Raw genomic sequence first — 27,897 nt, 5'->3', positions numbered from 1 at the left:
TACAAAAAATTCAAGAGGAAGGAACACTTCCAAGCTCATTCTATGAAGCCAGCATCACCCTAATCCAAAATCAGGTAAAGACAACACAATGAAAGAGAATTACAGGCCAATGTTCCTCATGAACATAGATGCCAAAATCCTCAACAAAATCCTAGCAAATCGGATCCAGCAGTACATCAGAAAGATCATACACCATGACCAAGTAGGATTTATCCCAGGGATGCAAGGATGGTACAATATCCGCAAATCAATAAACATGATACATCACATAAACAAATTGAAAGAAAAAAACCACATAGTCATATCAATTGATGCAGAAAAAACAATTTGACTAAATTCAACACCCATTTTTTATATAAACTCTCAGCAAGGTGGGAATAGAAGGATCATACCTCAACATAATAAAAGCCATATATGACAAACCCACAGCCAACATCATACTCAATGGACAAAAACTAAAACCATTTCCCCTAAGAACAGGAACAAGACAGGGATGCGCACTCTCACCACTCCTGTTTGGCATAGTACTGGAAGAATTGGCCATTGCAAATAGACAGGAAGAAGAAATAAAAGGCATCCAAATTGGAAAAGAAGGATTAAACTGTCCTTATTCGCAGATGACATGATATTATACATAAAAAACCCTAAAGACTCCATCAAAAAACTATTAGACTTAATAAATGAGTTTGGCAATGTAGCAGGATACAAAATCAATGCCAAGAAATCTATGGCATTTCTATATACCAATAGTGAACTTTTAGAAAGAGAGACTTAAAAAGCAATCCCATGTATCATTGCAGCACAAAAATTAAGATACCTAGTAATAAACTTAACTGAAGAGGTAAAAGACCTCTACTCAGAAAACTACATGACGTTGAAAAAAGAGATAGAGGAAGACATAAACAGATGGAAGAACATACCATGTTCTTGGATTGGTAGAATCATAATGATTAAAATGTTCATACTACCCAAAGAAATCTATAAATTCAATGCACTTCCCATTAAAGTACCAACGGCATATTTCACAGATCTAGAACGAACTCTCCAAAAATTCATCTGGAATAAAAAATGACCCCGAATAGCTGCAGCGATCCTGAGAAAGAAGAACAAACTAGGTGGGATCTCAATACCAGATATCAAGCTGTATTACAAAGCCACTGTTCTCAAAATTGCCTCGTACTGGCACAAAACCAGACATATAGGTCAATGGAGTAGAATAGAGCCCAGAAATCGACCCGAACCAATATGCTCAATTAATATTTGACAAAGGAGGCAAGAACATACAAGGGAGTCAAGAAAGTTTCTTCAATAATTGGTCTTGGGAAAATTGGATAAATACATGCAAGAAAATGAAGCTACACCACCAACTTACACCATACACAAAAATAATCTCAAAATGGATAAAGGACTTAAATATAAGACGGGAAACCATAAAAATACTAGAGGAATCCAAAGGCAACAGAATCTCAAACATATGCCAAAGCAATTTCTTCACTGATACAGCTCCTAGGGTATTGGAAACCAAAGAGAAAATAAACAAATGGGACTACATCAAAATAAAAAGCTTCTGCACAGAAAAAGAAACCATCAATAAAGCAACAGGAAAGCCCACTGCATGCAAGAACATATTTGCCAATGTTATCACCAATAAAGGTTTAATCCCCAGCATTTATAGGGAACTCATACAACTTAACAAAAGGAAGATAAACATCCCATTCAAAAATTGGGCAATGGGCCTAAATAGACACTTTTCAAAAGGGGACATTCAGAAAGCCAAGAGACATATGAAAACACGCTCAAAGTCACTAATCATCTGAGAGATGAAAATCAAAACAACAATGAGGTACCATCTCACACCTGTCAGACTGGCTATCATCAACAAATCAACAAACGACAAGTGTTGGAGAGGATGCGAAGAAAAAGGAACATTCATGCACTGCTGGTGGGAATGCAGACTGGTGCAGCCGCTATGGAAAACAGTATGGAGTTTCCTCAAAACGTTAAAAATGGAACTCCCATTTGACCCTGTGATCCCACTTCTAGGAATATATCCCAAGAAATCAGAAACACCAATCAGAAAGGATATATGCACCCCAATGTTCATAGCAGCACAATTCTCCATAGCTAAGATTTGGAAACAGCCTAAGTGCCCATCAGCAGATGAATGGATTAGGAAACTGTGGTACATTTACACGATGGAATACTATGCTGCTGTAAAAAAGAAGGAATTCTTACCATTTGCAACAGCATGGATGGAACTGGAGAGCATTATGCTAAGTGAAATAAGCCAGTCAATGAAAGAAAAATACCACATGATCTCACTCAGTTATGCATAATTATGACCATTATAAACTGTTGAGCCAAGATAAATACAGAGGCAGAGCAACATCAAACAGACCCTCAAACTACAACGGAAAGGCTGGGGAGGGTTGGGGGGTGGGTGTAGGGTAAGAGATCAACTGAAGGACTTGTATGCATGCATACGAGCATAGCCAATGGACACAAGACACTGGGGGGCATGGGAGGCTAGGGGAGGGTCAAGGGGAGAAAAAAAAAGGAGACATCTACACTAATAAAAGAGAAAAATGGTAATTGGCGTACGACGATACCCTTTTCATTGGCTAATCAGGGCTATATGCAAATTAACTGCCAACTATGATTGGCAGTTAACTGCCAACTAAGATTGGCAGTTAACTGCCAACAAGATGGCGGTTAATTTGCATATGTAGGCACAATGCAGGGAGGCGAAAGGGAAAGCAGGAAGAAGCCCCCTGCCACTGACAGTGATCGGAAACCCAGGGGGGAGCTAAGAGCTGGGGGGGCAGGGCAAAGGCGGCCCTGGGGCCGCCTTTGCCCTGCCCCCCAGCCATGATCGGAGAATCAGGCGCCTTTGCTGCCCTGGCCAGTGATAGCAGGAAGTAGGGGTGGAACCAGCGATGGGAGCTGGGCACGGTCGAAGCTGGCAGTCCCAGGAGCTAGGGGTCCCTTGCCTGGGCCTAAAGCGGAGCCCACGATCGCGGGGCCGCTGCAGCTGTGGGTCCCCGCTGCCCGAGCCGGATGCCTCAGCCAGAGGCCTTAGGCCTGGGCAGGGGCGGAGCCTGCAACCGCGGGGAGCTGGGGGTCCCCTGCCCAGGCCTGACACCTCTGCCGGAGGCCTCAGGCCTGGTCAAGGGGCCGATCCAGTGATTTGTGATCGGAGGGTGATGAGGGTCAACTCCTCTGGCTGAGGAATCAGGCCTGGGCTGGGGGCAGAACCAGTGATGGGGGGAAATGAGGGTCCCCTGCCCAGGCCTGACACCTCTGTCAGAAGCGTCAGGCCTGGGCAAGGGGCCAATCCTGCGATTGGAGGGTGATGGGGGTCAACGCCTGAGGGCTCCCAGTATGTGAGAGGAGGCAGGCTGGGCTGAGGGACACTCCCCCCCTCCCCACACCCAGTGCACGAATTTCGTGCACCAGGCCCCTAGTATATAATACTCTTTGTAATACTTTAAGCAATAAAACAATTAAAAAATAAAATAAAATATCCAAAAATAAAAATAAAATAAAAGCCTAAGTGACCATTTCGTCTGAACGACCGGTCAACCAGTCGCTATGATGCACACCACCATGGGGCAGTTTCTCAATGCAGGAGCTGCCCCCTGGCGGTCAGCACGTTCCCACTGCCAACCTCCCGAGGTTTTTTCTCCTGGCCAGCAGGCCCCAATCTGGACTGGGTGAGATGGCTCCAGCTGGCCCTGATCACCGGCCAGGCCTAGGGACTCCACCCATGCATGAATTCGTGTACCGGGCCTCTAGTGTAAATATAAAAGGTTAAAATTCCAGTCATGATTCCTTAGGCCTTTCGAGCAAAACCATGTACATAAGTAAAAATTGAGTAAGAGTATTGTTAAAATCTAAAACATGATTAAGAGCAAATCTCAAGTCACTATGAGTTTTAAAAGACTTTTGTGAAATAAAGACGGATAGAAATGTAAAGTTCCTGGTTACATGGAATAGAAGCATAAAACTGGGGTTCCTTAAAATCATGCTAAGTGAAATAAGTCTTCTGGGATGATATCAGAGAGCAACTGAAGTCCTTTTTAGGGAAAATGCTATTTAAGAGATGAACTACATGCAGAATACACCATGGGAATAAACATTTAGGAAATGAAAACTAGAAACCACTACATAAAGGAGTCCTTGCTTGAGAAAAAGAGACTATGCGTAGTTCAGACATTTTTCCAAAAATGAAAAATCTCTTGACAAACACTAAAATTTTTACTGCTACCTATTTCATTACCTTTTTGCTGGAGGAATTAAATTTTCTCTGTAAAGAAACAAAGATGCAAAAATATTTAGTTGGATCTTCTTTGCCTTCATTAAGTAGAGCAAGTATTTTTTAATCTATCAAAAGTATGTAGTTTTATCATGGAATACTGTGCAGCTCTTACCCTTTGAGATATCATGGAGGGACCTGGAGAGTATTATGCTAAGGGAAATAAGCCAGTCAGACAAAGACAAGTATCACATGATCTCACTCATGTGGAATCTAATGCACAAAATAAACTGTTGAACAAAATAGATCCAGAGACATAGATCATGGAACAGATTGTCAAATCTCAGAGGGAAGGTGGGGGTGGGAAGAGATCAACCAAAGAACTTGTATGCATATATGCATAACCCATGGACACAGACAATAGGGTGGTGGAGGCAAGGGGTGAGGGCGGGGTATAAGGGGTCAATAGGAGAAAAAAGGGGACATATGTAATACTTTCAACAATAAAGATTAAAAATAAAAAAACCAAAGGGACAAGGAAAGAAAGTATGTAGTATAGTTAAAATATAATTGATTTAGCTTCTTAAAGAAATTTGAAGACAAATTTTGCCTTCATAGAAGAAAATTTTTGCATGTGTGTGTTTTTTTTTCTGTTCTGGATAAAACTTTGTTTTTTCTGAGCACGATAGTTAATAATTTTGGGATTAAAAAGTATTAATAGTTATTTCTACTTTTATAGTTCTACTTGTCCAATTCTGAAAGGGAACATTATGAAAAAGAATTCAGCCAAGAACGACAACAAGAAATTTTGAGAAGAACAGCGAAGGACTTACCTATCTACACCACATCAGGCTCAAGGAGTAAGAAAAACAAATTTTAAGCTTTTCTACTCAAAGCATTTTTAAAAATATGGTCATACTTGCCAAGATTTATTTGCATGATTTGACTATTAAATGGATATTGCAATTCCTAAAATAACATAGGCAAGAATAAGATTTTTCTAATGTTCTGTCTTCTGTGATATTTTAGATATAGATATGTATATATATTGATACAGATTTTTTAAAAGATTCCCTTTAATATGAGTCTCTTTTTCTCTATATGTTCTTTTTTTCCCAATTTCACCTTTATGGCTAAAAGTTTGAGTTATGATTCTTAGTAAACTATCATTTAGAAATTCTGATTTGAATTTGAATATTATGTGTCATCTCTGAGTAATTATAAAAAATCAAGAACATGCTAAATAAGAGAGGAGAGAAGTAGAAGCTAATATTCAGAGCCAGAATTTGAACTCAGGTTTGTGTGGTGCTAAAGCTGTTTTTGTTTCCACTGTCCCACTGCCTCCATTGAGAGATATGTGACTGCAGTAGCAGCTTCGTTTTCTCAGGGACAGAACCTTATGATAGGGGTGAAACTATGAGTCGCCAAACTGATTATTTAAATATAGTAAACTGTTTTAAATTATGTATCATGTAACTCAAGAATTCATTAAATACCAGATAATAGTAGTAGCTGACAATTACTCTGTTCTAAGTGCTTTGCACCTATAAACTCATTTAAACTTCACAATAATCCTGTGAGGGTGGTACTGTTGTCTACAGATTAGGAAACTGAGACACAATGGGCTTAAGTATCTTTTTCAAGGTCAGACAGATATATGTAAAAAAAATGGCTTTAAATCAAAGTGCTCTGTCTTCAGGACCCACCAGTGCTTCTCCACCCAGTGGGAAACAAAAGACTTTTCCTGTGTATAGTTATATACACACTAGAGGCCCGGTGCACAAAAATTTGTGCTCTCGGGGATGAGGGGGGGTCCATCAGCCCGGCCTGTGCCCTCTCACAGTCTGGGACCCCTCGGGAGATAACGCCCTGCTGGCTTAGGCCTGCTCCCGGTTGGCAGAGGGCAGGCCCAATCCCTAGGTGCGGCCCCTGGTTGGGCTCAGAGCAGGGCCGATTGGGGAGTTGGGGCGCCACCCCCTGTCATGCACAGAGCAGGGCGGATCGGGAGGTTGTGATGCCACCCTCAGTCACACTCAGGGTAGGGCCGATTGGTGGGTTGGGGCACCGCCCCCTGTCACACTCAAGGCAGGGTCGATGGGGAGGTTGTGGCGCCACCCCCTGTCACGCACAGAGCAGGGCCAGTCGGGGTTGGGGCACTGCCCCCTGTCACTCACAAGCAGGGCCCATCAGGGGGGTTGGGGCTCCGTACCCTGTCACGCACAGAGCAGGGCCGATCAGGGGGTTGAGGAGCTCCCCCCTGTCACTCACAGAGTTGGGCCAATAGGGGAGTTGGGGCACTGCCCCCTGTCACACACAGAGCAGGGCAGATCAAGGGATTTGGGCACCGCACCCTGTCACACTCAGGGCAGGGCTGATGGGGAGGTTATGGCTCTACCCTGTCACACACAGAGCAGGGCCCAAGATGGGGGGTTGGGGCGCCGCCCTCTATCACCCACAGAGCAGGGCCGGTCAGGGGGTTGGGGCGCCGCCACTGTCACACTCAGGGCAGGGCCGATGAGAAGGTTATGGCTCTACCCCGTCACACACAGAGCAGGGCCCGTTTGGGGGGGGGTGGTTGTGTCCCCACACCCTGTCACACACAGAGCCGCAGGGCAATCAGGGGGTTGGGGAGCTCCCCCCTATCAGGCACAGAGCAGGACTGATCAGGGGTTTGGGGTGCCTTCCCCTGTCACGAACAGAGCAGGGCGGATAGGGAGGTTGTGGCCCCGCACCCTGTCACACACGGAGCCTCAGGGCGATCAGGGGGTTTGGGCGCTGCCCCCTGTCATGCTGATCCTGGTGTTGGGAGGTCTCACGGCTCCGCTGATCCCGGTGCTGGGAGGCATATTACCCTTTTACTATATAGGATAGAGGCCTAGTGCACGGGTGGGGGCCGGCTGGTTTGCCCTGAAGGGTGTCCTGGATCAGGGTGGGGGTCCCCACTGGGGTGCCTGGCCAGCCTGGATGAGGGGATGATGGCTGTTTGCAGTTGGTCACACACCCTTCAGGGTGGGGGTCCCCACTGGGGTGCCTGGCCAGTCTGGGTGAGGGGCTGAGGGCTGTTTTCAGGCTGGCGGGTGACTGAAGCTCCCACCTGCTCCTTTTTTTCTTTTTTCTTTTTTTATTCTGGGCCAGGTTTAGCTCTGTGGCTTTGCTCCAGCTCTTATGCCTCGGCTGCTGAAAGCAGGTATCTGGTTTGTTTGGGTTCTATAATTGAAACACTGTTTCAACTCCAGCTCTGAGATCCTGGCTGGCTGAAAGCAGGTTTCTGGGGTTAGTTTAGCTTCTATATTTGTTACAATGTTTCAAACCGCAAGCTCAGAGGCCGGCAGCGGCAGGCGGGGAACGTTGCAGTCCTCCGTCACTGAGGCAAGCAAGCCTCATGTTCGCTTCAAACTGCCTGGCTGCCGGCTGCCATCTTGGCTGGCAGTTAATTTGCATATCGCCCTGATTAGCCAATGGGAAGGGTAGCGGAGGTATGGCTAATTACCATGTTTCTCTTTTATTAGATAGGAATGTGAGTTCAGAGAGTATAAAGTTTGCACAAGATTTTTGGAGGGGATATTTGACCAAGTTTTTTTGTTTCTTTTGATGCATTTAATGCTGTCCTTCTTAAATAATTTAGTAGATTACCATATGGAATGAAAATTTGGATTTCAGATCAAACCCCAACTTTCCCATTACTAGTAGTACAATGAGAGTTAGTTAAACTTTCTAAGCCCTAGTTTCCTCATTTTAAAATGAGGATAATATCTACATCTCTGGGTTAGTGGAAGTATTAAATGAGAAACATAGATGAGATATGCACTTAGTATAGATCTTTGTACATAATGAATTTTCAATATATGATAGCTAATTTAAAATAATCCTTTGTTAAAAAATATTTTTATTGGTTTTTAGAGAGAGAGAGGAAGGAAAAGGGAGAGAGAGAGAAACCGATCAGCTGACTCCCGTACGTGCCCTACCAGGGATCAAGCCCTAAACCCCAGCATGTGCGCTTACCAGGGATAGAACTTTATGGTACATCCTTATGGTGCATGGACATTGCCCATCCAACTGAGCCACATCAACCAGGGCAATCCTTTCTTATATTTAATTATGAAAGGTCTGGTTAATAATAATTCTTAGTAGTTAACAATACTTCTCTGCAGATTAGATGTGTTTAACCCAAAGTCCAAGATTTCAAAGAATTTAGGAAGCCCTGAGGTTTTACGCAAACTTTCAAGTAGCCTATTCATAACAAGATCATCTGAGCAGTACATGTGCTCCAAAGAGTTAAGAGCCATGATGTAAAATCTTGACTCTTTTTTAAAAAAATACATTTTATTGATTTTTTTACAGAGAGGAAAGGAGAGATATAGATAGTGAGAAACATCGATCAGCTGCCTCCTGCACACCCTCTACTGGGGATGTGCGTGCAACCAAGGTACATGCCTTTGACCGGAATCGAACCTGGGACCCTTGAGTCCGCAGGCCGATGCTCTATCCACTGAGCCAAACCAGTTAAGGCTTGACTGTTTTTTTAAAAAAATATTTTTATTGGTTTTTAGAGAGGAAGGGAGAGGGAGAGAGAAACATTGGTTTGAAAATGGATCATCGTCCCTGCTAAGGATTAAGCCCACAGCCCGTGTATGTGCCCTGACCAGCAATTGAACTGGCAGCCTTTTGGTGCACTGGACAATGCCCAGCCACCTGAGCCATACCAGCCAGGGCTAAAATCTTTACTCTTAAAAAAGCTTTACTGCTTTTCATTACATAAAATGGCTGCCCTCTAATCTGAATAATAGCTTCATCTATTGAATACTACATCAGTATCAGGCCAAGCACTTTATTGGTGATGGTTTAATCTTCAGAACAATTCTGAGATGGGTGCTGCACTTGTCCCCATTTTAGAGATGAGAAATACCCAGAGTCTCAAGTGGCCAGGCCTGGGATATGTGCCTTATTTTCTGACTGCTGGCAGGTCTTGCTCTGGGGAACTATTTTGTACTGTATTTCTACTGCTTAGAATCCCAAACTCTGGGGCTTTTTCTTTTTCTTGCTACAGAAGCAATACCTATAGATCTTTAAAGAACAAATTTACAGAAACATGTTACAGAAAGTCGACCTTTCATAGACCAGAGATCATTGAAAGTATGGAGGTGCCTTCACAGAGGGGAGTTAGGGTGCTGGGCATCAGAGTGGGGTCTTCTCACTGAATTCTTTTGTGTGTGCCTTTTCGAGCTATGTGGATATATTATTATCTATTCAGGAAACAAAATGTGTCTTCCCAAATCTTCTCCCCTCCAATCTCAATCCAACCAGCAGTTATCTCTAGCTTTGTTCCACACTATTTCCCTGTGTTAACTCTGCTAACACAGAGGTGGAGTTGTCCTTCCCCACCTTTTCTTTTTCTTTTTCTTTTGGTTGTTGTGTCTGCCTGGAATGATTATTTTTCTCCCTTTAAATCCAGTTTAAAGTTTTAATTCACTGTCCACCTCTCTGCAACTTTTTTCACTTTAACAAGAAGTGCTTTAGTGAGTCTTCTCAGAACATCTCACATTTTTACCTTGTAGACTATAAGTCAAAGCCTTTTAGTTATCGATGTCCTTCTCACTTTACTGACTTTAAGCCCCTGGCAGCCAAGAGTTCTCCCATGGTCTCTAACACAGTGTCTCAATAAACAGGCATCAAGAGATGTCTGTGGAGTGACTATTTCTGGGTATTCTCTTTCATGGCTATTTGTACTTTATTTATCCATTTATGTATTTATTTGTGCGCACTTTTTTAAAAAATATATTTTATTGATTTTTTTACAGAGAGGAAGGGAGAGGGATAGAGAGTTAGAAACATCGATGAGAGAGAAGCATCGATAAGCTGCCTCCTGCACATCTCCTACTGGGGATGTGCCCGCAACCAAGGTACATGCCCTTGACCAGAATCGAACCTGGGACCTTTCAGTTCGCAGGCCGATGCTCTATCCACTGAGCCAAACCGGTTAGGGCTGTGTGCACTTTTTAATCTCCTGGTTTTTTCGCCTTCACTAATTTTTCTCATCATAGAATTTTACTTTATATTTTACTAAAAATAATATTTTTATTATAGTGATAACTGCTTTATTGAGAATCTGCTATGTTCAGAGGTTTTATTTTAATCTGAAAACTAGTTCATTATAATTGATATTGTTTACATTTACAGAAGAGGAAACAGAGGCTCTTAGAATGTAAGTTACTGGCCCAAGGTCATCAGCTAGTCATTGGGCCAACTAGTATCAAAACTGATGGCAGAGTTATTAGTTGTCCATTTCCCCAGAGTTATTTATAGAAGAATGAAAGCAAATTTTATAGTCAAATTAACTAAAGTTGTATAACCTTTAACACCTTTTAATTCTTAAATGTAGCCATCAGATATTGTGAAAGATGTCAGTTGATTAAACCTGATCGGGCGCATCACTGCTCAGCATGTGACATGTAAGTGTTACCTTCATTTGCTTTCCTTTAACCCCAGCATTGGAAATTGGTGACAGGAGAACAGAAGGGGAAGGGACATTTTATATGCTTTATACTTAGCAAAAAGACTTCATCCTCTCCCATTATTTGCTATACAGTGGGGCCTTGACTTATGAGTTTAATTCATTCTGAGACCGAGCTCGTAAAGGAGCTCGTTAAGGAGCTTGTTAACTCAAATGACTCTGTCAACTCAATGCAAATAATCTGCCAAGAGACAGCTGGTATCTCAAAAAACTCGTTAGTCGGGACACTCGTAAGTCAAGGCCCCACTGTATATGTGGGCTAACATTAATATTTCCATAAGCTAGAATATACTTTGGCGTAATCTTTAATAATAGTTCCTGTACTGGTTGATGGAATTTTCTTTTTTTTTTTAATCCTTACCTGAGGATATATGTTATTAGAGAGAGGAAGAAAGAGAGAGAGAGAGAGAGAGAGAGAGAGAGAGAGAGAGAGAGAGAGAGAGAGAAAAACATTGATTGGTTGCCTCCCATATGATCCCCAACTGGGGATCAAACCCACAACCTAGGTATGTGTCCTGACCAGGAATTGAACCCCATAAACTTTTGGTGTATGGGATGATGTTTCCACCCACTGAGCCACCCAGCCAGGACTTGATGGAGTTTTCTTTAAATATATTTTTTATGTTTATGCTTAATATAATGTTGATGAACAAGTAAGCAATTACCCCCTTAAGAATAACTATTTCCTGGATTAAAATGTTAATTTTTTTGTTTTTTATTATAAATGTTGATATTAAAACCTAACAAGCCACACACAAAAAAATATTTCTTTAATTTTAATCTGTAACGTTGTTCCCAGAAAAAACTTAAAAGATTTTATTCCTGTGCACTTGTTAGAAGATAATGTGTTGGAAGGAAAGATCCCCAGTTTGGGAATCCCAGTTAATTCTTGAACTTGAGTTAGACAAGTTATTTAACCTTCTGGGTTTAACTTTATCATTTATTATGTTAATGGAGATGATCTGTGGTCTGACTTTATAAATATACAAAAGGCCTAGTGCATGATCGGGGCCGGGGAGGGCCTCGGGAAGGCTCCAGGGCATGTCCGGCCCATTTTGCCCAGTCCCGATTGGCTGGACCTCAGCAGCAAGCTAGCCTATCAGTCAGAGCATCTGCCCCCTGGTGGTCAGTGTGAGTCATAGCTACCGATCGAATGTTTGCTTTGGCTTTTATATATATAGATAGATTACATATTCTGGCAGGGAGGCAAATTTTGAGATTTTTTTTTAATTATAAAAATAATTAAATGCTTATCCATGGATAGAATTTTATAAAATACTAGAGGCCTGGTGTATGAAATTCATGCACGGGTAGGGTCCCTAGGCCTGGCTGGCAATCAGGACTAATCTGTGGGGTGACTGGTGGGGCAATTGGGGGGGCCCCCGCTGGCACCCGCCTTGGCTGGCCTGGTGCTGCCCACTCGCCAGCCCTGCCCCCGGCCACCACCGTTGGTCCTGCAGGCTGGGGGCAGCTCCTGCGTTGAGCATCTGCCCCCTGGTGGTCAGTGCACATCATAGCATCTGGTCGTTCCACCGTTCGGTTGATTTGCATATTAGGCTTTTATTATATAGGATGTTTAAAAATAATCACATATAAGCCCATCAGTATTAATATTTTAACATAGTTGCTTCTAAAGTTTTCTTTTTATGACTTGCACAGATTTAAAATAGGGATTGTCTGTATTTCATTTCATTTCCCTTAGCTGATTTGTGAGCTGGACTAGCCAATGTACCAAGTGCATCATATCTGTATGTTAAAATGTCTGTCTCTTGATGTGGTCCAAGGCAGAAAACTATTACCTTTTACCTATGAAAGTATTGGGGAAAATATCAGAAAATTAATCTAATGCTTACTTGGTTGGTTTTTCTAAGATGTATTTGTAAAGAGAAAAATGTAAGGGAAAAAATTATCAACAATGAGAATTATGTTTATTTGTTTTTTAGATGTATTCTTAAGATGGATCATCACTGTCCTTGGTATGTATAAACACAGAGGAAGTCACATATAAGGGTGGAGAGGTGGGAAGGAGAAAAATTTTCAAGATCAACTTAATTACTTATATACAACTAGAGGCCTGGTGCACGAAATTCGTACACTGGGGGGGGGTGTCCCTCAGCCGAGCCTGCACCCTCTCCAATCTGGACCCCTCAGGGGATGTCTGACTGCCGCTTTAGGCCCAATCCCTCGGGCCTAAACCGGCAGTTAGACATCCCTCTCACAATCCGGGACTGCTGGCTCCCAACCGCTCGCCTGCCTGCCTGCCTTATTGCCCCTAACTGCTTCTGCCTGCCAGCCTGATTGACCCCTAACCACTCTCCTGCCAGCCCGGTTGCCCCTAACTACCCTCCCCTCTGGCCCGGTCGCCCCCAACTGCCCTCCCTCGCAGGCCTGGTTTCCCTTAACTGCCCTCTCCTGATGGCCTGATTGCCCACAACTGCCCTCCCTTGCCAGCCATCTTGTGCGAGGGTATGACGGTCAGTTTGCTTATTACCTCTTTACTATATAGGATAAGATTGATCTATTTATATACATGTTTATACTAAATGTTTTCCTTTAAAAATATATTGATATTGATAATCCAAATAATTATATATTAAGAATTAATATTAAATTTCCCAGTTCCTTATGGAATTTATTAAAAACACATTCACAATTAAGACATTGCTCCCTACTTTCCAATGACCCATTTCCTAATAATAATGATTAAGTTTTTTTGAAATGTCTTGTTTATCATTATGACTAAGGGCCCAGTGCACGAAATTCGTGCACTGGGTGTGTGTGTGGGGGCGGGGGGAGAGCCCTCAGGCGTTGATCCCCATCACCCTCCAATCGCAGGATCGGCCCCTTGCCCAGGCCTGACGCCTCTGCTAGAGGCGTCAGGCTTGGACAGGGGACCCCCATCTCGCCCCGATCACTGGCTCTGACCCCCGCCCAGGCCTGAGGCCTCTGGCCCAGGAATCATGCCTGAGCAGGGGACCCCCATCTCCCTCTGATTGCTTGCTCCACCCCCCGCCCAAGCCTGACGCCTCTGACCCAGGCTTCAGGCCTGGGCAAGGGGACCATCATATCCCCCCAATCCCCAGCTCCGCCCCCCGCCCAGGCCTGATGCCTCGGCCAGAGGAGTTGACCCTCATCACCCTCCGATCACCAATCACCGGATCAGCCCCTTGACCAGGCCTGAGGCCTCCGGCAGAGGTGTCAGGCCTGGGCAGGGGACCCCCAGCTCCCCGCATTGCAGGCTCCACCCCTGCCCAGGCCTAACACCTCTGGCCTAGGCGTCTGGCCCGGGCAGCGGGAACCCGCAGCTGCAGCGGCCCCGTGACTGTGGGCTCCGCTTTAGGCCCAGGCAAGGGACCCCTAGCTCCCGGGACTGCCAGCTTTGACCGTGCCCAGCTCCCATCGCTGGCTCCACCCCTACTTCCTGCTATCACTGGCCAGGGCGGAAAAGGCACCTGATTCTCTGATCATGGCTGGGGGGCAGCGCAAAGGCGGCCCCATGGCCGCCTTTGCGCTGCCCCCCAGCTCTTAGCTCCCCCCTGGGTTTCCGATCACTGTCAGTGGCAGGGGGCTTCTTCCTGCTTTCCCTTTCGCCTCCCTGCATTGTGCCTACATATGCAAATTAACCGCCATCTTGTTGGCAGTTAACTGCCAATCTTAGTTGGCAGTTAATTTGCATATAGCCCTGATTAGCCAATGAAAAGGGTAGCATCGTACGCCAATTACCATTTTTCTCTTTTATTAGTCTAGATTAGAAAAAAACAACATACATTTTACCATCTTAACCATTTCTAAGTTCAGTTTAGTATTGTGAAGTATGTTCATATTGTGCAACCAGTCTTCAGAACTTTTTGATCTTGCAAAACTGAAACTCTGTACCCATTAAACATCTTCTCATTTCCCCTCCCTCAGCCCCTGGCAAACATTCTAATTTTTGTTTCTGTGAGTTTATGATTTGTCTTATTTTTACAGTGTGACCTTCTTTATTCTTCTAGGGTGAATAACTGTGTGGGATTTTCTAATTACAAATTCTTCCTGCTGTTTTTATTGTATTCCTTATTATATTGCCTGTTCGTGGCTACAACAGTTTTACAGTACTTTATAAAATTTTGGACGGTAAGTCTTTTTTTTATCCTAAAACATGTTTAAGACTTTTTAAAATGCTCTATTCATAAATAATTTATTCTTTATTACAAGTAGGTATACTTTATTTTAATTTTACTAATTAGAATATATAATGGATCAGAGAGCAAACAGGGTAATATTTTCCTACATATATACATGTTTACTTTAAGTAAATGAAAAACAGGATGTAGTGAGCTTCTTTTTAGTGCTCTAAACTGTTTTCAGTCACACTCTTAATAGTGGACATAACAATTTTAGGGAAGTAATTGCTTTTATTTGAGTTGATGAGACTTACTGAAGTTTTATAGTAATAAAACTGATATTCTCAAGTCTATATAATCACTAATCTCTGTCATATCTGTATAGACATTAATCCTTTTTCTATCATGAGTTGCAAATGTTTTTTTCCACATTTTCATTTTATATCTTACTAGAGGCCCGATGCATGAAATTTGTGCATGTGTAGGGTCCCTAGGCCTGGCCAGCGATCAGGGCCAATCTGTGGGGTGACCAGTGTGGCGATCAGGGGACCCACGCTGGCACTCACCTTGGCTAGCCTGGGGCCTGCAAACTCGTGGTAGCTTCTGCGTTGAGCGTCTGCCCCCTGGTGGTCAGTGCGCACCATAGCAACTGGTTGTTCCACCGGTCATTCTGCCATTTGGTCGATTTGCATATTAGGCTTTTATTATATAGGATAACCCTGCTTTTTTTTTTATCAAATCAAAGTTTTATATTTTTAAGCAGTACTTTTTAAAAATATATATATTTTATTGATTTTTTACAGAGATGAAGGGAGAGGGACAGAGAGCTAGATGAGAGAGAAACATCAATCAGCTGCCTCCTGCACGCCCCCCACTGGGGATGTGCCCACAACCAAGGTACATGCCCTTGACCCGAATCGAACCTGGGACCCTTCAGTCTTCAGGCCAATGCTCTATCCACTGAGCCAAACCAGTCAGGGCTAAAGCAGTACTTTTTTAATGATTTCCAATTTTAACGGTTTTTAAAATTTAAAAACAGTACTTTGTATTTATGATTCCTGGCTTTAGTTTGTTTGCTATAAATTTCTTCTGGAATTTTTGTTTGTGTTTTCACATTTAATTCTTTGATTTTGAAAGGGGGGTTGTTGTGGTTGAAAAGTACTTTTGGCCCTGGCCTGTGTTACTCAGTGGTTAGAATGTTGGCCCACACACCAAAAGGGTCATGGGTTCGATTCCCGGTCAAGGGTATGTACTTGGGTTGCAGTTCGATCCCCGACCCCTGTTGGGGTGCTTGCAGGAGGCAACCAGTCAGTGTGTCTCACATTGATGTTTCTCTCTCCCCCCCTCTTTCCCCTCCTTCCCTTCCACTCTGAAAAGCAATGGAAAAAATATCCTCAAGTGAGGATTAAAAAAAAAAGTACTTTAGGAATTTATTCCTAAAAACCCTCTGAAGGTGTTTTAAAATACAGGTTTTGTTATTATTCAGGTATGGTGAAGCCAACAGATAAGGAGGTAATTACCATTGAAAGGATAGTTTGTCGCTCACAGTTCCCAAGGGCAGAGGCATGCCATACTGTGCTATACCACACAGAGCCACACAGGGAAGCACTGGGGTCATGCAGTAAGCAGAAGGGGCAAGCCCAGCGCCTTTATTGTGGTTTCTGCAGGAAAGGCAGGGCATTGTAGGGCACGGGGATTTCTAATTAACCAGTTTGAATAATTCAGTACTCTCTGGGAATACAGGCTGTTCCTGGTTGTCTGATACTTAACTCTAGGGCAGGGGAATATTGCATCCTAGAGTGTAAGAGTCAGGCAGAGGGGGTGGTTTGGAATTTGGACTCTAACTGGTTGGTTTGTACATGAGAGATACATTCTTTGCCGTCTCTTAAGAATTAGATAGCCCTGGCAGTGACAGTTTCTTCCCAGTCAGCAAGGCCCAAGATATCAGAGCATCAAGAACATAGAAAATAAGAAAGTATACTTAATGCAGAGGGGCTATTATTATTATTCCAATTTTCAGAGTTGGAAAATGAGGATAGAGAAGTTAGATAACTACCCAAGGTAACATATTTAATAGTATTGGAAGCCAGAATTTTAACTGACATCTGTCTATTCCAACATACAGATACTTACCACTATGACTTGTTATTCATAATCACAGTTGGGAAGAACATAATTAAAGGCTCAAGTCATAAAACACAGTTATTTTTTCATGAAATACCTAATACATTTTGGAAGGATTTTATTTAAAACATCATTAGATGTTTAAAATTTGGGTATTTAAAACCAGGGAATGCTGACCTTGCCTTTGAGCATGTTAAAAAGAGCACCCCATATCTATGTGGTCTTAACCTAATGAATTTTAGCCTCTATTGTTTCCCTACCTTGGTATCTTTGTTCAGTTTACAACCTACTTAACCATACTCAATGGCCCTATTTAAAGGAAAAGGATTCAGTGCCAGATGAATGAAGTCCAAATTATAGAATTTCACATTTCTTTATCAGAAACTTCAGCACTGTTTGCATGTAATGATTTATTAATTAAGGAATATTAACTTTTTTAGGTTAATCATGTTAAGAAAGTCTAGTAAACTTAAATCTACCTTTTTCTTCATTTGTTCAACAAATATTTACTTACCACCTATAATGTGCCAGGCAGTATTCTAGGCACTTGGGATATATCAGTGAACAAAACAAAGAGTAATGTCTTTGGAAGAAGGAATCAAATAACATAATAAATAAGTAAATTATATATTAGAAAGTAAATGCTGTGAAGAAAATAAAAGTAGGGTAAGGGATTTGGCAAGTGTATGAGAGTGGGTAGGATAGGTGCAGGTTGCAGCATTAAAAAGAGTGATCAGGTAGACCTCAGTAAGAAGTTTTGAGGAAAGACCTTAAGTTAGTGGATATCTGAGAGAAGAACATTTATGCACACAACACAGGAGCACCTAAATATATAAAGCAAATATTATATTAACAGACTTAAAAGGAGATATAGCCTGGCTGGTGTTGTGCAGTGATTGAGTATTGACCTATGAACCAGGAGGTCACAGTTCCATTCCCAGTCACGGCACATGCCCGTGTTGCAGGCAGGAGGCAGCCAATTGATGATTTTCTCTCATCATTGATATTTCTATCTCCTCTCTCCCTCTCCCTTCCTCTCTCTGAAATAAATTTAAAAAATATTTTCAAAAAGGAGATATAGACAGCAATACAATAATAGCAGGGGACTTTAATACCCCACTTTAATCAGTGGATAGATCATCCAAACAAAAAGTCAATAAAGAAACATCTACCTCACCGTAGCTGGTTTGGCTCAATGGATAGAGCGTCAGCCTGCGGACTGAAGGGTCCCGGGTTTGATTCCAGTCAAGGACACATGCCTGGGTTGCAGGCTCCATCCCCAGTAGGGGGCATGCAGAAGACAGCCAATCAATGATTCTCATCATTGATCTCTCTCTCTCTCTCTCTCTCTCTCTCTCCTCCTCCTCCCTCCCTCCCTCTCTCAAATCAATAAAAATATATTAAAAATAAATAAAAATAAAAATGTTTTTAAAAAAAAGAAACATCTACCTCAAATGACACCTTAGTCCACATGTACTCAACACACATGTAGTGAACACTCCATCAAAAAACCACAGAAAGAACATACAATGGAGCCAAGATAGTCTCTTCAATAAATGGTGCTGGGAAAATTGGACAGATATATGCAAGAAAATGAAACTAGACCACCAACTTACACCATACACAAAAATAAACTCAAAATGGATAAAGGACTTAAATGTACGACGGGAAACCATAAAAATTCTAGAAGAATCCAAAGGCAACAAAATCTCAGACATATGCCGAAGCAATTTCTTCACTGATACAGCTCCTAGGGCACTTGAAACTAAAGAAAAAATGAACAAATGGGACTACATCAAAATAAAAAGCTTCTGCACAGCAAAAGAAACCATCAACAAAACAACGAGAAAACCCACTGTGTGGGAAAACATATTTGCCAATGACATATCTGATAAGGGCCTAATCTCCAAAATTTATAGGGAACTCATACAACTTAACAAAAGAAAGATAAACAATCCAATCAAAAAATGGGCAAAGGACCTAAATAGACACCTTTCAAAAGAGGACATTCAGAAAGCCAAGAGACATATGAAAACATGCTCAAAGTCACTAATCATCCGAGAGATGCAAATCAAAACAGCAATGAGGTACCATCTCACACCTGTCAGACTGGCTATCATCAACAAATCAACAAACGACAAGTGCTGGAGAGGATGTGGAGAAAAAGGAACACTTGTGCACTGCTGGTGGGAATGCAGACTAGTGCAGCCACTATGGAAGACAGTATGGAGTTTCCTTAAAAAACTGAAAATGGAACTCCCATTTGACCCTGTGATCCCACTCCTAGGAATATATCCCAAGAAACCAGAAACACCAATCAGAAAGGATATATGCACCCCTATGTTCATAGCAGCACAATTCACCATAGCTAAGATCTGGAAACAGCCTAAGTGCCCATCAGTAGATGAATGGATTAGAAAACTGTGGTACATCTACACGATGGAATATATGCTGCTCTAAAAAGGAAGGAACTCTTACCATTTGCAATGTCATGGATGGAACTGGAGAGCATTATGCTAAGTGAAATAAGCCAGTCAATAAAGGAAAAATACCACATGATCTCACTCATTCATGGACAATAGAGACCATTATAAACTTTTGAACAATAATAGATACAGAGGCAGAGCTGCCTCAAACAGATTGTCAAACTGCAGCGGGAAGGCCGGGGAGGGTTGGGGGGCAGGAGGTAGGGGGGTAAGAGATCAACTAAAGGACTTGTATGCATGCATATAAGCATAACCAATGGACATAAGACACTGGGTGATAGGGGAGGCTAGGGGACTGTCTAGGGCGGGGGTGGGGGGAAATGGACACATATGTAATACCCTTTGTAATACTTTAAGCAATAAAAAAAAAAAAGAAAGGAAAAAAAAACACCCACAGAATACACATTCTTCTTAAGCACACATGGAACATTCTCAAAGATCTAAATAATAGATCTTTTTTAGTAAAAAAAAACAAGTCTTAATAAATTTAAGAAGATTGAAATCATACAAAGCATCTTTTCCAACCACAATGGTATAAAACTAGAAGTCATTTACAAGAAGACAACTGGGAAATTCACACGTAAGTGTACATTAAATGGTACTGAACAACCAGTGGATCAAAGGAGATATTAAAAAATATCTTGGGACAAATGAAAATGGAAGTAAAACACACCAAAACTTACAGAATGCAGCAAAAGCAATTCATAGAGGGAAGTTCATAGTGATAAGCACCTACGTTAAGAATTAAGAAAGATCTCAATGCAACTTCAAAACTTAAGAACTAGGAAACAAGCACCAAGATGGCGGCATAGGTTAACGCCGGAGTTTGCTGCTTTGAACAACTACTTCAAAAGTGAAACCAAAAAACGGAAGGGACATCACCCAGAACCACAGGAACGCTGGCTGAGTGGAAGTCCTACAACTAGGAGGAAAGAGAAACGCATACGGACACTCAGAGGAGGCGCAGTGCTGAAGTCAAATTCTGAGGTGCGGAGTGCGCGGAGCGGGCTGGCGGCGGAGGGCGCGGTTGTTGTTTTCAATCGGGAGGGAGTCGCAGACTCTGAGCACCAGATCCTGGCGAGTCTTTAGGGACCCAGACTCAAACGGGAGAAGCGGGACTGTCTGGCTTCGGTCAGAGCGAGTGCAGCTTTCTCTCCGAGCTTTGCAGCGGGTGCTGGGACTCAGAGAGGCAGAGCCCCTGGGGACAGGACTGAGAGCCGCCATAACTGCTCTCTCCGGCCCACCCTGTTGATCCTGTGCGACCCGCCCCGCCCAAGCCCTGCACAGAGGCATTTGCCGGATAGCCTCAGGCAAAGGCATTTGCCGGATAGCCTCAGGCAAAGGCTAGATTAGCACCTCCCTAGAGGACAGAAGTTCTCTCACTGCTGACACTCATAGCTGACTCTCATAGCCACTTGGCCTGGAGGTCAAACCCTCCCTGGAATTAGCTACAACAATCAAGATTTATCTATAAGACTGCGAACAAAGACCACTAGGGGGTGCACCAAGGAAGCATAACAAAATGCGGAGACAAAGAAACAGGACAAAATTGTCAATGGAAGAAATAGAGTTCAGAACCACACTTTTAAGGTCTCTCAAGAACTGTTTAGAAGCTGCCGATAAACTTAATGAGATCTACACGAAAACTAATAAGACCCTCGATCTTATATTGGGGAACCAACTAGAAATTAAGCACACACGGACTGAAATAACGAATACTATACAGACGCCCGACAGCAGACCAGAGGAGCGCAAGAATCAAGTCAATGATTTGAAATGCGAGGAAGCAAAAAACATCCAACCGGAAAAGCAAAATGAAAAAAGAATCCAAAAATGCGAGGATAGTGTAAGGAGCCTCTGGGACAGCTTCAAGCATACCAACATCAGAATTATAGGGGTGCCAGAAGATGAGAGAGACCAAGATATTGAAAACCTATTTGAAGAAATAATGACAGAAAACTTCCCCCACCTGGTGAAAGAAATGGACTTACAGGTCCAAGAAGCTCGGAGAACCCCAAACAAAAGGAATCCAAAGAGGACCACACCAAGACACATCATAATTAAAATGCCAAGAGCAAAAGATAAAGAGAGAATCTTAAAAACAGCAAGAGAAAGAAACTCAGTTACCTACAAGGGAATACCCATACGACTGTCAGCTGATTCTCAACAGAAACTTTGCAGGCCAGAAGGGAGTGGCAAGAAATATTCAAAGTGATGAATACCAAGAACCTACAACCAAGATTACTTTATCCAGCAAAGCTATCATTCAGAATTGAAGGTCAGATAAAGAGCTTCACAGATAAGGAAAAGCTAAAGGAGTTCATCACCACCAAACCAGGATTATATGAAATGCTGAAAGGTATCCTTTAAGAAGAGGAAGAGGAAGAAAAAGGTAAAGATACAAATTATGAACAACAAATATGCATCTATCAACAAGTGAATCTAAGAATCAAGTGAATAAATAATCTGATGAACAGAATGAACTGTTGATTATAATAGAATCAGGGACATAGAAAGGGAATGGACTGACTATTCTTGGGGGGGAAAGGGGTGTGGGAGATGTGGGAAGAGACTGGACAAAAATCGTGCACCTATGGATGAGGACAGTGGGTGGGGAGTGAGGGCGGAGGGTGGGGCGGGAACTGGGAGGAGGGGAGTTAATGGGGGGGAAAAAAAAGGAACAAATGTAATAATCTGAACAATAAAGATTTAATTAAAAAAAAAAAGAACTAGGAAACAAAGAACAAATGAAGCCAAAGTCAGCAGGAAGAAGGAAATAACAAAAATCAGATCAGGGTTCATTCAGAATTCAGCTACCAGGGAGATTAAAAATGGTGGTGGAGTAAGTGGATGCTACACAGACACGTTCCCAGGATCAATGAGGTATTACCTCACACCTGTCAGAACAGCTACCATCAACAAATGACAAGCACTGATGAGGATGTGGAGAAAAGGGAACCCTAGTACAGCTGGTGGGAATGCAGACTGGTGCAGCCATTATGAAAAACAGTATGGAGTTTCCTCAAAAAACTAAATATGGAACTGCCATTTGACCCAGTGATTCCACTTCTAGGAATATATCCTAAGAAACCGGAAACACCAATTAGAAAGAATGTATGCATCCCTATAGTCATAGCAGCACAATTTACAATAGCTAAGATCTGGAAACAGCCCAAGTCCGCATCAGTAGATGAGTGGGAAAGAAGCTGTGGTACATTTATACCATGGAATACTATGCAGCAGTATAAAAGAAGGATATCTTACCCTTTGAGACAGCATGGAGGGACCTTGAGAGTGTCACGCTAAATGAAGTAAGCCAGTCAGAAAAAGATAAGTATCACATGATCTCACTCATGTGGAATCTAATTAACAAACTCATGAATGGAGTGGTTCCAGAGATATGGAACAATGTGGGTAATCTCAGAGGGAAGGCAGGTGAGGGTGAGTGTGGATGGGTGGGAGGTGATCAACGAAAGAACTTGTATGCATATATGCATAACCCATTGTCATAGACAATAGGGTGGTGAAGGCAGGGGGCGGGGTTGAAGGGGTCTGTGGGAGGAAAAGGGACATATATAATACTTTCAACAATAAACAAAAAGTTCAACTAACGTCTACAAATTTAAAAAAATAGATCAGAAATCAATGAAATAGACTTAAAAAGAAAATAGAAAAGATTAGTGAAAATCAGAGCTGGTTTTTGTAAAGAGAAACAGAAATAAACAAACCGTTACCGAGACGCACCAAGAATAAGACAGGACTCAAATAAAATTAAAAAATGAAAGAGGAGACATTACAACTGATACCACAGAAATACAGAGGATTATAAGAAACTATTATGAACAATTATATGCCAAGTATTAGACAACTTAGAAGAAATGGATAAGTTCTTAGAACCATACAACCTTCCAACACTGAATTATGATGAATTAGAAAATCTGCACAGACTAATTACTAAAAAGGAGATTGAATCGGTCATCGAAAGCCTCCCTGCCCCCCAAAGAAAAGTTCAGGACTAGATGGCTTCACTGATAAATTTCACCAAATATTTAAAGAACTAACTCCTGCCTTAAACTTTTCCAGTAAATGGAAGAAGAGGGAATAGTTCCAAACTCACTTTATGAGGCCAGCACTACTCTGACACAGAAACCAGACAAGGTCACTACAAGAAAAAATTACATGCTAACATCCTTGGTGAATATAGATACAAAACTCTTTCCACAGAATATTAGCAAATTCAGTAATGCTTTAAAAGAATCATACACCATGATCAAGTGAGATTTATTCCAGGGATGCTTCACCATCTACAAATTCATCAGTGTGATATACCACATTAACACAATGAAGGATAAAAATCATGTTCATCTTAATAGAGTCAGAAAAAGACATTTGTTAAAATTCAACTCTGTATACAAAACTCAACAAAGTGGGCATAGAGGGAACATACTGAACCATAATAAAGGCTATATCCTATATAATAAAAGAGAAACATGGTAATTAGCGTACATCCGCTACCCTTCCCATTGGCTAATCAGTGAGATATGCAAATTAACTGCCAGCCAAGATGGCAGCCGGCAGCCAGGCAGTTTGAAACTAACATGAGGCTTGCTTGCTTCAGTGACGGAGGAAACCAACGTTCCCCGCCTGCCGTTGCCGGCCTCTGCAGTTTGAAACATTGTTACAAATATAGAAGCTAAACAAAACCCCAGAAACCTGCTTTCAGCCCACGGGGATCTCAGAGCTGGAGTTGATACAGTGTTTCGATTATAGAACCCAAACAAACCAGATACCTGCTTTCAGTAGCAGAGGCCTCAGAGCTGGAGCCAGAGCTAAAGCTGGCCCAGAATAAAAAAGAAAAAGAAAAAAAGGAGCAGTTGGGAGCTTCAGTCACCCGCCAGCCTGAAAACAGCCCTCAGCCCCTCACCCAGACTGGCCAGGCACCCCAGTGGGGACCCCCACCCTGAAGGGTGTGTGACCAGCTGCAAACAGCCATCATCCTCTCATCCAGGCTGGCCAGGCACCCCAGTGGGGACCCCCACCCTGATCCAGAACACCCTTCAGGGCAAACCAGCCGGCCCCCACCCGTGCAACAGGCCTCTATCCTATATAGTAAAAGGTAATATGCCTCCCAGCACCGGGATCAGCAGAGCCGCAAGGCCTCCCAGCGTAGGGATTAGCTGAGCTGAGAGGCCTCCCAGCACCGGGATCAGTGTGACGGTGCAGTGCCCAAACCCCCTGATCGCCCTGCAGCTCTGTGTGTGACAGGGTGCGGGGCCACAACCTCCCTATCTGCCCTGCTCTGTTCGTGACAGGGGAAGGCACCCCAAACCCCTGATCATCCCTGCTCTGTGCCTGATAGGGGGGAGCTCCCCAACCCCCTGATCACCCTGCGGCTCTGTGTGTGACAGGGTGTGGGGCCCCAATCCCCCCGCACCCAACGGGCCCTGCTCTGTGTGTGGCGGGGTAAAGCCATAACCTCCCCATCGGCCCTGCCCTGAGTGTGAGAGTGGCAGCGCCCCAACCCCCTGATCGGCCCTCCTCTGTGGGTGATAGAGGGCGGCACCCTAACCCCCTGATCCGCCCTGCTTTGTGCGTGACAGGGGGGAGCTCCCCAACCCCCTGATGGGCCCGTCTCTGTGTGTGACAGGGTATGGAGCCCCAACCCCCCTGATGGGCCCTGCTCTGTGCGTGACAGGGGGCAGCGCCCCAACCCCCTGATTGGCCCTGCTCTGTGCGTGACAGGGGGTGGCGCCACAACCTCCCCATCGACCCTGCCTTGAGTGTGACAGGGGGCGGTGCCCCAACCCCCCAATCGGCCCTACCCTGAGCGTGACTGAGGGTGGCATTGCAACCTCCCGATACGACCTGCTCTGTTCATGACAGGGGGTGGCGGCCCAACTCCCCAGTCGGCCCTGCTCTGAGCCCGACCAGGGGCTGCACCTAGGGATTGGGCCTGCCCTCTGCCACCCGGGAGCAGGCCTAAGGCAGCAGGTCGTTATCTCCCGAGGGGTCCCAGACTGTGAGAGGGCACAGGCCGGGCTGAGGGAGCTTCCCTCCCCCCCAAGTGCACAAATTTTTGTGCACCGGGCCTCTAGTTTATATATATAAGTGCACAGCTAACATCAACTGTGGAAAAAATGAGTGCTGTTCTTCTAAGATAATGAACAAGACAAGGATGCTCACTTGTTTATTCAACATAATATTGGAAGTCCTACCCAGAGCTATTGGGCAAGATAAAGACATTGCCCAGCCAGTGTGGCTAGGTGGTTCAACATTGACCTATGAACTGGGAGGTCATAGTTCCATTCTCCGTCAGGGCACATGCCCGGGTGTGGGCTCGATCCCCAGTGAGGTTCGAGTGGGAGGCAGCCACTCGATGTTTCTACTCTCTCCCTCTCCTTTCCTCTCTGAAATAAATACACTTTTTTAAAAGTTACTAAACTACTTAAAAAAAAAAGAAATCAAGACTTTGATATTGGAAAGGAAGAAGTAAAACTGTGTCTATTTGTAGATGACATTATTTATAGAAAACTCTAAAGAGTCCATCAAAAAACTTAGAATTAATAAATTCAGTAAGCCGAAACTGGTTTGGCTCAGTGGATAGAGCGTCGGCCTGCGGACTGAAAGGTCCCAGGTTCGATTCCGGTCAAGGGCATGTACCTTGGTTGCGGGCACATTCCCAGTAGGAGATGTGCAGGAGGCAGCTGATGGATGTTTCTCGCTCATCGATGTTTCTGACTCTCTATCTCCCTTCCTCTCTGTAAAAAGTCAATAAAATATATTTTAAAAAAAAATAAATAAAATAAATTCAGTAAAATTGTATGATATAAAAATCAGTACAGAAAAATCAGTTGCATTTTGCTACACTAATAATCAGAAAGAGTAAACAATCCCATTTACAATCATACCACAAAGAATAAAATACCTAGGAATAAATTTAAGGAGGTGAAAGACCTGTTATACTGAAAACAGACATTGATGATACCATTTGAAGACGACACAAATAAATGGAAAAATAGTCTGTGTGCATGGGTAGGAAGAATTAATATTGTTAAAATGTTCAGACTACCTAGAAGTGGTCGCTGGGTGAAAAGGGGGACATATGTAATACTTTCAACAATAGAGATTTTTTTTTTTTTAAGGTTCAGACTACCAAAAATTTACAGATTCCATTCAATTCCTATCAAAATTTCAATGGCATTTTTCCACAGAAATAAACAGTCCTAAAATTTGATTGGCAGATGAAAGGGGGTGGAGGAGGTAGAAGAAGGTAAAGGGTGGGTAATGGTGATGGAAGGAAACTTGACTTAGGGTGGTAAACACACAATACAATATACAGATGATATGTTGTAGAACTGTGCACTTGAAACCTATTTAATTTTATTAACCAATGTGACCTCAATGAGTTCATTAAAAAAGAAAACTACCATATGATCAAACAATTCCACTTCTGGAAATATAGTCAAAAGAAACAAAAGTAATTATCTCAGAGAGATATCTGTAACTGCATGTTCATAGCAGCATTAATTACATTAATGAAGACATGGAAACAACCTAAGTGTCCATCGACAGATGAATGGATAAAGAAGAAGATTTGTCTTTATACAGTGGGATATTATTCATCCATAAAAAAGAAGGAAATTCTGCCACTTGGGACAATATGGATGGTACTTGAAGGCATTTTTGTAAATGTAATTAGTCAAAGATAAGTAATTATGATCTCACTTATATGTAAACATAAAAACACCCCACTAGCTAATAGATCTAGAGATTGGTGGTTGACAGAAGTAGGGGGTGGGGAATGGGTGAAGTGGGTGGACATAGTAAAAATAAAATAGACCCTGGAGATGTAATGTTCACTATGGTGACTACAGTTAATAAGGATATTTAAAAGTTGATAACAGTATATCTTAAAAGTTCTCATCACACAAAAATTATAACCATGTGAGGTGATGGATGTTAACTAGACTTACTGTGGTGATATTTCATAGTACATACAAATATCAAATCATTATGCTGTGCACCTGACACTAATAAAATGTTGTGTCAGTTATATCTCAACTAAGGAAAAGAAAAGTGATCAGGATAGACCTAGGTAAGAAATAATATTTGAGCAAAGACTTAAAGAGAGTTTGGGGATATCTGAGAGTACAGAATTTCAAACAGAGGAAAAGATCGGAAATTAGGAGTGTTCCGGTCATGTTTGAGCAGGAGAAAGTAATCTAGTGTGGCTGAGAGGGTGAGCAAGAGTGAGACTAGTGGGAAGTCCCTGATATGGGCCCCCAAAATAAAGAGCCTTGGAAAGTGTAGTAAGGACCACGGCTTCTACTCGGTGAAATGGGAACAGCTGTGATGTGAAGGATCACTGATTGCTGTGCTGACACTAAAACAGAAAGGGGCAAGCGACAGCCTTTTAAA

The 27,897-nt window shown here is 42.9% G+C and overlaps 1 protein-coding gene across 13 annotated transcripts in view; it reads left to right on the top strand.

Moving 5' to 3' along the window:
* ZDHHC20 (zinc finger DHHC-type palmitoyltransferase 20) overlaps positions 1–27,897 on the top strand; it is a 109,672-nt gene that overhangs the window by 38,543 nt on the left and 43,232 nt on the right. For all 13 annotated transcript variants that reach the window (XM_059684217.1, XM_059684222.1, XM_059684213.1 and 10 more), the window contains 4 exons: positions 4,995–5,115; positions 10,635–10,704; positions 12,710–12,742; positions 14,759–14,879. In XM_059684217.1, coding sequence (XP_059540200.1) covers positions 4,995–5,115; positions 10,635–10,704; positions 12,710–12,742; positions 14,759–14,879 — 345 coding nt within the window. The remainder of the gene's footprint in view (positions 1–4,994; positions 5,116–10,634; positions 10,705–12,709; positions 12,743–14,758; positions 14,880–27,897) is intronic.

The sequence above is a fragment of the Myotis daubentonii genome, chromosome 2, assembly GCF_963259705.1.
Source record: "Myotis daubentonii chromosome 2, mMyoDau2.1, whole genome shotgun sequence".
Lineage (NCBI taxonomy): Eukaryota > Metazoa > Chordata > Mammalia > Chiroptera > Vespertilionidae > Myotis > Myotis daubentonii.
This window is presented reverse-complemented; position numbering and strand designations above follow the sequence as displayed.